This window comes from Myotis davidii, unplaced genomic scaffold (assembly GCF_000327345.1).
Source record: "Myotis davidii unplaced genomic scaffold, ASM32734v1 scaffold1203, whole genome shotgun sequence".
Taxonomy (NCBI): Eukaryota; Metazoa; Chordata; class Mammalia; order Chiroptera; family Vespertilionidae; genus Myotis; species Myotis davidii.
In genome coordinates, this window is record NW_006294353.1 from 153934 (window position 1) to 165207 (window position 11274).

The following is an 11274-nucleotide window of genomic DNA, read 5'->3' on the forward strand; positions in this document are numbered from 1 at the left end:
GAGGGCGGAAGTGCCTTCATTTGACCTCCTTCCGGGTGGGCGTGCCCCTCTCTTTCCCAGTCCCAGCTTTAGGGCGGGAGTAGTCTTGTTTCCTGGAGAGGCCGCCGGGTCCATATTTACTCAGGGCCGGACCGCCAGCTTTCGTCTTGGCCATCTCAACCCTTAACGAAAGGTTGAGGACCACGTAGGTCCTTCGGTGTCAGGCGCACGTGCAACCTGATCACTCCCCCCGCCCCCCCCTTCAGTCTCTGATCACCCACACCCCCCACTTCAAAATTCCTCACCACACTCACTCCTGGCTGGGTTCTTACCACACACCAGCAGCCTTCCCGGAGTTCTTTCGGGAAGGGGAGGAGGGAAGAGGTTAAGGCAGCTGTGGGCAAACTACGGCCCGTTTGAACCCTAGAGTCAAAAAGTTTGCCCACCCCTGGGGCCTTGGACTTCAGAATCCATGGGTTGGGTTCCCATCCGAATTTATGTGGTTATGAGCACCTCGTTCCCAACCCCGACTCTTGACTCAACCCTCCAGCCCTTTCTTGGGAAGTGGGCAGTGGGACGGTGTCGCTTCAAGGGGGACACAGGTTAGCCCTTGGAGTGAGGTGGGGCTGGGTCACCCCTAAGGCTCAGACCCCCATGCAAAGAACCCAGTCCTAGCCCCCCGCCCCCCAGGGAGCCAAGGCTCATCCTGAGCAGATAGGGTGAATGAAGATGGAGGCTGCACAGGGACAACCCTGGAGTGCAAAGGTTTTATCTTCCCAGCCCCAGGTCACCTGTGTTCCCATCACACCAGTAGGCCTGGTGTCTTCAAAGGATACAATGGATGAAGCCAAGCCCAGGATGGATAAAGGGACACTCTAGCAGTGGTCCGCGGACCACTGGCAACAGCTGCTCCAGAGGCAGCAGGTTTTGAATCCCAGCCATGCCCCATCCCAGCGTGTGACTTTGGACAATTCCCTAACACGTGCAATCTTCACTGCCCCCACCTGCCAGCCAGCTCCCACAACTGCCCGTTTGCAGCCTGGGAGCTTGTGTGGGGACGCTGTTCCTGGCTCTGTGAGGCCCTCAGGGTGGATGGCCCTGGCTGGGGTTAGGCTGCAAGAGGGTGACAAGAGGCAACTCCCAGGACAGCAGGCTCTTCTCACTGAATGTAGCTCCAGGTACTCTCTGCTCCCTCTGGTTTCTGGATCAATATGCATGAGCCTCCAGCAGGCCAGACCCCCCCAGGGATGGATACGTGTGCAATTCCAACAGCGGTGTTTGCTGCAGGAGCAAGGCAGGTCCTTCCAGAGGAGACCACAACCCTGCTGCCCCATGCTCCTCCCACCCAGAGCAGGTATCACATCAAACACCTCAGTCACCTTTTCTTTATTTCACATGGTTTGTAGGACACCTCTAGTCCCAGACCCAGGGCCATCTGTCCAGGTGTCCAGGGAGTGAGAGGAGCCTGAGAGACAGGAGCCCCACTCTGGAGGTCCCCAGGCTGTTCCCAGGGATGTGCAAACTCAGGCCTCACCCTCCTCGCCCTTGAGCAATCCTGAGTTCCTGTTCTGCCACAAGGGGCAGGCGGTGCCAAGGGTGGCCTCCTCCACTCAGGGAACAGTGGACAGAGTGATGACCACATTGAGTCACCCTGGATGTGAGGTCTGTGGTCCCCCAGGTGAAGGCTGCCCCCCACCTCCTGTCCTCACTCCAGCCAACAGCCTGGGTCACCATGGAAGGCTCCATTGCTTCTTTGAATGCACGCGGGCTGAGGACTGCTGGCCAGGCCTGAGGATGAGACCCAGACAGACTGGGGACAGTCAGGTGCCCCAATTGTCCAAACCCCTGGTCCAAGCCGTCCTCACTGTGGGCCTGAGCCTTCGAGGTGAGGCGGCGGCCATGTGGGTTTTGCTCTGAAGTCCGTGTCCAGGTTATAAAGGCGAGGCAGGGCGTTAATACAAAAGTTTGTACATACACATATAAAAAACAGTTTGGTCTCTGTTAAGGCTGTTACAGTTTAAAGTTATGTAAACCAGGCACAAGGTAACAGTTAACTGTAAAACCATACAAAACGTACAAAACGGGGTGGGAGCGACCAGGCTGCCTGCCAGGATTGGGGCTCTCGGCGGCACATCTGTGTGAACCGGGGCTCAGCCCTGGCCGGCCTCTCCCTGCTGGACTCTGCAGTTGGAGCCAGTGCCCAGCTCACATTGCTCTTGGAGCTTTTCATTCCAGACCCTTCTCGGAGAGCCGAATGCTGGCGCTCCGGCACACGGCTGTCCTCAGATGTTCTGACTCTGGTCCTGCGGGCCTTCAGCCATTGGCCTGGCCTGAGGTGGGGGGCAGGCAGTAGGTCGGGGGGTCCGAGTACCTCCGTTTGGCCCCAGGTGGCTGGTCATCCTTGTCCAGGGGCTCCTGAGTGCCCTGCACAGGCAGGTGGGCACCCGGTGTGATATACACAGAGTGTATCTGGTCCGGGCGTCGGGCAGGTGTCTCTCGGCGCCTCACTAGCATGGCAGCCTCCTGGGCACCTGGTGCCTGACCAGGGAGGTAGGAGGGCAGGCCAGGGGGGAGCTTGATGTTGGCCGTGGGCATGATGGGGGTCCGCCGGGGAGTCTTCACTCTGACCGTCATGAAGGACGACGGCCTTCGTCTTGGAGAGGCGGCCACCTCGGGGAGGGGGCTCGGGGCAGGTGCACTGGGGCAGGGGAGAGCAGGTGCGGGGGGTCCTTTTGAGAGACAGATGGCAGGGTTACTGCAGCTTCAGGCTGGCAGACAGACCCTTGCCCGGGGGCCTGCCAGGGGTGGACACGGGAGGAAAAAAGCAGACGCTACCTTAATACTGACCTTCCGAGGTCCCCCGCCCGGCCCGCTCCTCCAATAGGCTCTCGGTGCTGGCCGAAGTCTCCGAGTCCAGGTTCTCCTCGTCGGAGCCCCGAGGGTCCAGCTCTGGCAGCCGGTAGGTGATATCCTCCCTGGGAACAAGAGGGGTCCCGGGTCCCAGGCTGTTCCCATAGTGACAGACTACCCCATGGAAAGTGCCAGGACAGTATGGGACAGAGCAGGACATCCTGGTCCTGGGATGGGACTCCCTGCCTCCAGAACGCCCCACCCCCAAAGCATACCTGGCCCCGCAAAGCTCACAGGAAGAAGGTGTCGGGCTGTTGAGGGAAGCCAGGCACCTGGCCCAGGACTGAGCAAGCGAGGAGCTCCTGCCTTAGGACTTTGCACGCGTTGTTCCCTCTGCCTGGAGCGCCCTACTCTGTAAGACTAGGGTGGCCAGCTGCTCTGGGTCACATCTGTTCTCCTGGCACAATTTCACACTCACATCCCAACTGGACACAAATGAATCAGTCACCCCAGCTAAGGCCACCTTCAAGACAAAGTCTGAACATCCTCCCTGTTGCCCTTTCTCTCCCAGTGGGCACCATGGTTCCCTGTGGTGAAGAAGGAACTTAAACAGCGCTCCAGGCTGTTTTAGGAGCGCAGCGCTCCTCCATGAGGTGGGTCCCGGGCGGCAGGACTGAGCCTGGCCCACTGGCTCCGGAGTGCACGGTGGAGGGACTGGTGGATGGGGCTGGATGGTGCAGGCGAGGGCGGGAAGGGGATGGAGGGACACTTGCTTCTCCTCCTTGATGGACTGGATCCGCTCGATGAGGATCTCCTTCTCCCGGTCCTCGTCCTCATCGTGGCCGGCTGCCTCCTCCTCTGGCAGCACCCCTAGCTCCTCTGGGCCGCCGCTGCTTCCCCGGGCTGTGGGGCTCTTGTTCTGCAACAGAGAAGCACCAGGTTTGGCGGCCTCTCAGGCGGGTGGGGTCAGTGCTTGTGGGTGGAGAGAGGGTGGCGTGCACAGCTCGAGGGGTGGTTAGTTCTGCTGTGGCTGGCTGGCTGGGCTTAGTGAGGCTTCTCCAGGAACCACTCTTAACCAAGTGGCCCTGGCACAGCTGGTTAGTTGTCCTCAACACAGGTGGTCAACAGGCAACAGGCCTCCCCCAGCATGCAGTTCCAGGTGTTAGGACATGCTGGGCCTACCCTACGAGGACCCTGGGGCAGAGGGGAACCCCCGCATGCACGGCACTGAAGACATGCAGGGTGGGCCCACCAACCGTGTACATACCAGGACCCCCTCATAGGGAGACGAAAACCCCAATTTGAGAGGCCATGGCTGGGGGGAGAGATGAACAGAGGGTGACCACATGGGACCACGATGAAGACACCAGTTCTGTTTTGGTCCATGGGGACAAGGGCATGTCCTCCCATGGAAGCTCAGGACCTGCCCTTTTAAATCCCTCCCACCCCCACTCTGGGGCCACTTCTGAGGGATCAGTCCCCTATGGGCGGGGCCCAAGTCAGCAAGGACCAGGGCTGGAGGAGGTAACACCACCAAGTGGGTGACGGTCTCCCACTGCCCTGAGAGGGGCAGTCAGCAAAGAGGACAGGGCAGTAGTCATTTGGTTGAGGCAGGAATCGGCCCTGGACCAAGCTGCCTGTGGCAGGGGTGTTGGTGGTAAGGGAAGTGAGACCCCGCCCTGACACCCAAGCCCTGCTCACAGGGCCACTCCCACCCAGGCCACATTCCAACCACATCCCCGCGGAGGACCCCACCACACAGAGTGCTCACAGTGTTCTGTCGCAGGAGCGAGAGCCTGCGGAAGGCAATGCTCTCGGCGGCCTCCAGCTGGCTGATCTCATCCATCTTCACCTTGTACTTCCTCATCTGTTCTTTGATCAGCATCTCTACGCACCTGTGACGAAGTCCCATGGAGAGGGTGACTCAGATCCGGTGCCAGGGCTGGCTGGCCGGGGGACCTGGTATCCAGGGAGGTGTTGGCTGGAGATGGCACCATGGCCAAGGCAAAGACCCATCTGGAGGCCAGGCAGGGCCAGGGATATGGCTGCAGCTGCCATCTTGACCCCAGCTGACTGGCTGGGTGACCCTGGACGACTCACTCCACCTCTCTGAGCCTGAGTTTCCACCTCAACACGCCTCCTTGTCGGAAGGAAGAAGTACACACAGAGGGTCAGAGTGAACTGACTCCTCAGTCACGCGGCAGGGTGGGGATTATCGCATTTCACAGGGAAGTACTAGTATGAAGTGCAGGAGGCTGAGCAACTTGTCCTAAGGCCTGCAGGCAGCTGGCCCCCAGGGCTCCAGAACATGCACTGTAACCAGCAGTTCATGGGCTCAGTAGTCAGGGCCAGCCTGGAGCGGTCAGTACTGAGGGACTCCACCTGGAGTATTCAGCACGGAGGGCACTCGGGCTGGATGGACGCCCAGTCACTCATTTCCCCGTCACCGGAAGCACAAAGGAACAAAGGAGCACAGACGGTGCTGGAAGAGGCTGGAAGCAAACCTGTCGGGCCAGCCGGGCCCCTGTTCCCACTGCCTGCCCGTCGCCTTTCAGTCGTCGTGACAAGTGTGGCCTTGGGCTCACTGTCAGGCCTTCTGGGTGTGTTTGCCCCATGAAACCACCTACAGTGACAGGTTCTTGTTTTCTCAAGTCACCTACACTATGTCCTCTTACTGACTGATGTCTAACGATCTTCTGAGGAACATTTTAAAAAAAATTTCTGTTTAAATATATTTTTATTGATTTCAGAGAGGAAGAGAGAGAAAAACATCAATGATGAGAGAGAATTCATTGACCAGCTACCTCCTGCACGCCCCACACTGGGGATTGAGCCTGCAACCCAGGCATGAGCTCTTGACTGGGAATCGAACCCTTTTGAGGAATTTCTGGAGAATTTTGCAGAAGGCTCAGGGGACAGGAGAAACCTGGAGACCAGCGCTTCTGTTTGCTACGAGCTCTCTGCTGCCGGAAGGGAGCACATTGGTGCATGTCTGTCCCTCACCCTGGGATGAGGGGTGAGGTCTTCCCCTCCTTCATAGTCTTCAGCCTCAAAAGAACTTGGAAGGGTCCCTGGCAGGGCCACCCAGAGTGTGTGTGGGGGTGGGGCTGGCCTGGCACTCACGTGGTGATCTTAAGGACGTCCTTCATGCTGGTCAACGGGTCTGAGTTGTCAGGGCAGCGCAGGAGGCAGGGTGCAAAGATGATGGCCAGCGCACTGGGCGACATGCGGTTCACGTCCTCGAGCAGGGCCACCCTGCGCAGCGAGCGGCAGTTAGGGAGGGGTGGCCGGGGGATCCCCCCAGACCCTCAACATGGACCCACGTCCTGGTGCAGAGCCAGCCGAGAACACTCGCCGGGAGTGGGCAGTGGGGCCTCCTGCAGGGACCCCCCATCCCACAGACAGTGGCAGCGGGCACTTGCTTGACCAGGTGGAAGATGAGCCGCTCCAAGGAGTTGTGATTGGCTTCCGGCAGGTGCTCCAGGACGGCATAGATGGCGGCCAGTTGCTCCTGCTTCTCTGGCAGCTCTAGGAAGGCCAAGGTATCAGCTCCCCGCAGGCCCCACCTCCACACACCGTGGGGACAGGAGAGCCTCCGCCGTGTGGGGCAAGAATGCAGGGCCACAGGCGGTCTGGGTCCCACCCCAGGCCTTGGTTTCTTAGCTGTGACTGGGTGGTCCCACCTCCCTGGCTGGCCACAGGGTACTCATGCCTACGACCCCGATATCAGCCACCTGCCTGCCCTTGCCACCGTCACAGGACTCACCCACAGCTCGGAGGAAGTCGCCATACTGGGCAAAGGTCATCAGGGGTTCGGGCAGCTCCCTCAGCCACTGCTTGAGCACCCCGGTGATGGCGTGGATGGGGAAGTTATCCAGCTTGACTGTCGAGGGGTCTGAGGGAAGGGTGGGCAGGGCCGGTGAGCACAGTGCAGGCAGGAGCCCGGCCTGTGCGCAGGTCCCACCTGCCGTAGCACCCACCTGTCTGCAGCGCTTGCCGGAGCTCCCGCGTGCGGTTGGCGGCGCCTGACTTGCGGTAGAGGCCCTCGGTGTATAGGCCGTGCATCTCCACGTGTTCCAGAAGCTTCTCCAGTACGATGGGCACCGAAGCCTTGTCGCTGGTTAAGCTGTCCACGCACACGCCGAAGTGGCCCGGCTCGGTGCCCGGCTCGCTCTGCAATCCCGGGGTCGAGGGGAAGCCTGGGTGAGCTGTCCTCCTGGCTGCCCTCAGCCTCCTCCGTGGCTCCACCCCTCTGTCCTTCATCCCCCACTGCAGGCTGCAGAGGTCAGATCAAGGGCCCCGGAGCAGGGATTCCCTATGAGGAGCACCCATGGTCCTCTCAGAGCCATCAGCCCCAGCTCCTGCTGCCGCCCAGTGCTCAGGACCCCGCCTTCCTCGGGGGCACAGTGAGGGGGGTCCCCTCCACCACCCAGGGAAGGGAAGAGCAGGGCCAGGTCTGAGATGCCACACAAGCCTGGCCCCTGCCTTAGGGGCTCAGGCAGAACCCGATGTGCTTGGCTGGGGGCACCTGGGCCTGAACCTAGTGTGGTTTTGCACAGCTCCCGGCCGCGATGGGCTCACCTTCCTCCCACATGGATAGGAGCAGTAGGTCTGAATCTTGTGCATGCACTTCTTGTGGCAGGTCATCTTGCACACTAGGAGGTCATGGTGGGGCAGGGCGGGGGAGGGTGGTCACAGGCGGAGTATTAGGAACCTCAGGTTCCCGTGGCTGCCCGTCCCAATGGCCAGGGGGACAGGGACCCGCCAAATGAATTCTAAACTTGCACCACACAAATTTCTGCCCTGATTCCCAGACCAGGGGCTGTGTTGGCAGGTGTTCGTAGCTGGTGGTCCTCCGAGCCAACCTGACCAGTGCGACAGGAGCAAGAGCTCAGGGGCCTACGCCTCAGTCCTGCCAGGGGTAGCCCCTAGGATTTGGCCTGTGATGGTGGTATGAGTGATGTTGCTTTTGTTTCTCCCAACCACACCAAACACCAGACTACGGGAATGGCATGCATGGAAAGAAGAAATCAGCTACAATAAACAGTAGGTGGCACCGGGGTGCATCCTCATCTCAGCACAGTGACAGCTGCTGAGGTATTGATGGCAGGTATGGGAGGGAGAACTGCTCTCACATGGCCCAGAGGGAGGGAGGAGACCCTGTGTGGAAAAGAAAGCCAGGCCTGGCTGGTCCCAGGAAAGTGCAAGTGCTTGGTTGCTCCTGTCCACCTGGCCAAGGGTCTGCTGGTGGGGACTGCCTGGCTTCCCCTGGAACAGGTGGGAGGGGCTAGCGGCTCAGGTGTGTGCACACAGGCCCAGCGGTGGGACACAGGGGGACCTGCTCTGGCGGGGGATGGAGTGGGTGAGATGTGGCTGGGGGGAAGGCCCTGGTGCTCAGTAAGGGGTTGGGAACATGGTGGCAGAGTTGGGGGCACTGTGAGGGGTGAGAGGGTACCGAGGGGGTCAGGAGGTAAGGGGTAGTCTGGAGATTTGGTGGAGGGTCAGGGGTTACCATGGGTTATAATGGGTAATCAGGGGTTTGGTGGAGGGTTGGGGGCATGGTGGAGGGGTCAGGGGTACAGTGGGGGGGCGGGGAGAGCTGGAGATCTGGGACACTCACCGCTGCAGATCAGGGCCTTGTCCATGAGCCAGATGTAGGAGAGGCACTGCTCGCACGACTGCGGGATGCTCACCTGGTAGCTGGCGAACACGTGCCCATTGTGCTGCTGGACCTGGGGACCGAGGAGGGTGCTGAGCAGCATCTCAGAGCCAGGGGCGACTCACTCACAGCTGGTTTCTTTAGGACCGGGCGGGAAAACACGCTCACCTGCGCATGCACGCGCGCGCACACACACACACACACACACACACACACACACACACGTGTGCACACTCATACTTACAGCTCGTTCCTGCTTCCGCTTCTTCTTCTGAGCTTTGCTTTGCTGTGAGGAAGCACAAGGTAGGTCTGTGTGGGCCCCTGGGGTAACCCTTTCCCCAGCTGCCCCCCCACACCATGCTGGGACCCTGCCTATACTCAGAGTGGCTCCACCAACCTTGGGCAGCTCGAAATCATTCTTGCTATGCCCACGGGTGAACTCGTCCAGCAGGGACTGGAAGAGGTTGAGGACCAGGTTGGGGTCCTTCTCGCCGCGCTCGGCCGCCAGGTTGCTCACAACGATCTGGTAGTTCTCCATCAGGTCCTTATAGCCGACGTGGATCTTCCCGTTCTGCAAGGATGGGAGGTGTGACTCCCCTGGACAGACTGATGGGGTGGGGTTGGGGGCAAGGTGCGTCCTGGGGAAGGCTGGGTGATTGCCAGGGCCCCCTGGGGCTGGGGTCACACATACAGGAACTGAGTACATGGTCTTGAGGTTGCTCCTGAACTTCTCTGTGGCCTCGATGAACAAGCTCTCGATGGGTGTCTTCTGGGAACGCAGGTCATTTATCTGTGGAGGCGGAGGAAAGGAGAGACCCACTGACCCTGTGCCTCCTCAGGTTGAGCATCTGAGTGGTCACCATTCTGTCCCACCCCCAACCCTTCCCTGGTTCCCCTGGGCTCACAGGATAAAATCAGGGCTCTCTGGCCAACTCTGGTCTCTCCGGTCCATTTAGCCCAGGTTCAAACTGTTGACATTTGGGGCTGGATCACTCACTGGGGATTGTGGGGCGGGGAGGGGGCTGGGGTGGAGAAAAGCAGGACTCCTGGTCTCTACACACCAAATGCCAGTAGCAGTCTCAACTGTGAAGACTAGAACATGTGCAGACGTTGCAAAATCCCCTGGAGGCAGAACTGCCACACAAGCACTTGACCCTGGACAGGCCCCAGGACCAGGGCTGCTCTGTAGCCTGATTATTTCCCGATGCCGCCACCCTCTGCAGGGTCGACTGCCAGCCTGCGGTGCCTCTGAGAAGCTCTCCATCCTGCTCTGTCCGCTGAGGGCTTTTCTGCAGCCGGAGCCGTGACCACCACGAGGCCATGGCTCAGTCACCTCAGCGGCACAAGTAAGCGTCCAATCAGCATCAGCCGCGAGACCCAGTGCATTTTGTAAAAGCTTATTCTAAACAAAATGAGTTCATGGCCACGGCTGGGCCACGGCTGAGTCACAGTGAGGATGATGGACTGAGAGACAGTCCAGTGGGACATAGGTGTGTCCTGCGCAGGTTATTCCGGATCTTGGTGTTTGTGTGTCCTTGTGTATGTGTGCAAGAGGGGCAGTTGCAAAGGTCACTGCAACACAACAGACGAAGCGTCTAAGTGTCTTCTAACTGCAGGTTTCAAACATCCTGGGCAGGAACCACAGGATAAAACGAACCTGCTGGGCGTGTGCAGATGAGACAATGCCTGAGCGTGTGCACGTGAGACAATTCCAGCACAGGTTGCAACCCCTTGCCATGGCCCCTGGGACAGGTTCATCCCTGAACCAGATGCTTTTTAAAAATATATATTTTTTTATTGATTTCAGAGAGGAAGGGAGAGGAAGAGAGAGAGACAGAAGCATCAATGATGAGAGAGGATCATGGATCGGCTGCTTCCTGCACGCCCCACACTGGGGATCCAGTCTGTAACTCAGATATGTCCCCTGACCAGGAATTGAACCCTGGACCCTTCAGTCTACAGGCCGACGCTCTACCCACTGAGCCAAACGGGCCAGGGCTCAGATGCTTTGGATTATAACACAGTTCTGCACGTTGTGTCCAGCCCCTAATAAGACCTCACAGACATTTTGCAGAGAAATTTAAATTAAGTTGGCCCTCCATAGCCATGGCTTCCACATCTGTAGATTTAACCAATTCAGAAAACAAGAACAAAACACAACACCCTGGAAAGTTCAAAAAGCAAAACCTGAATTTGCCACGTGCTGAGCACAACTTGGAATCCAAGTGAGTGCGGTGACGTGTCGGCACACCCTGCTGTAGCCCACATACCAGTATAAGGGACTTGAACATCCACGGATTTTGCTATCCACAAGGGCCCTGGAGCCAATCCCCTCAGGTGCTGAGGACACCTGCTCCTGGGCTGACCAAGGTGAATAGAAGTTACAAGTGGTCTTGTGTGAGCCCAGGCCAGGTTTTACAGGAAACGTCACTTCCTGTGCTAGAACGGTGCCCCTGAGCACTTTGCTGGGTGGTGACAGCCTGGTGGCCCCGACCTGAGCCCGCGCACATACCCCACCCTGTGCCTGTCTTGTGTCCCCCGAACCCGCGCTGGCCGACCTTGTTGAGCAGGAACTCATCCAGGTACTTGAGCTCGTTGGCATTGGTGATCTGGCGGAACACCGACTCCCGCCACTTCTCTGACACCGTGATTCTGCCAATCTTGAGGTTTCGGTTTTTCTTCCCTTTGCCTCCTGTCTCCTTGGTGTGCTTCTCGCCCGTGGTGTGGCGGTGCTGGTGGCCCGATGGGGCTGCTGGGGAGAAGGAGTGGCTGGTGAGGGTGGGCTC

General features: G+C 59.1%; 1 protein-coding gene across 8 annotated transcripts in view; it reads right to left on the reverse strand.

Moving 5' to 3' along the window:
- Positions 1–1348: 1348 nt before the first annotated feature.
- The window catches only part of MYO9B (myosin IXB), an 83768-nt gene continuing 73842 nt past the window's right edge, over positions 1349–11274 (reverse strand). For 5 of the 8 annotated variants that reach the window (XM_006768427.2, XM_015567003.1, XM_015567000.1 and 2 more), the window contains 15 exons: positions 11047–11240; positions 9180–9278; positions 8886–9059; positions 8733–8774; positions 8450–8561; positions 7411–7484; positions 6810–7002; positions 6596–6724; positions 6252–6357; positions 5953–6084; positions 4601–4724; positions 4097–4144; positions 3603–3748; positions 2827–2954; positions 1349–2708 (listed from right to left, as the gene is read on the reverse strand). In XM_006768427.2, coding sequence (XP_006768490.1) covers positions 2293–2708; positions 2827–2954; positions 3603–3748; positions 4097–4144; positions 4601–4724; positions 5953–6084; positions 6252–6357; positions 6596–6724; positions 6810–7002; positions 7411–7484; positions 8450–8561; positions 8733–8774; positions 8886–9059; positions 9180–9278; positions 11047–11240 — 2117 coding nt within the window. In that variant the 3' untranslated portion in view covers positions 1349–2292. Of the gene's footprint in view, positions 2709–2814; positions 2955–3602; positions 3749–4096; positions 4145–4600; positions 4725–5952; positions 6085–6251; positions 6358–6595; positions 6725–6809; positions 7003–7410; positions 7485–8449; positions 8562–8732; positions 8775–8885; positions 9060–9179; positions 9279–11046; positions 11241–11274 lie in introns of all 8 variants that reach the window. The other 3 variants (XM_006768431.2, XM_015567001.1, XM_015567004.1) reach the window with 2 other exon arrangements.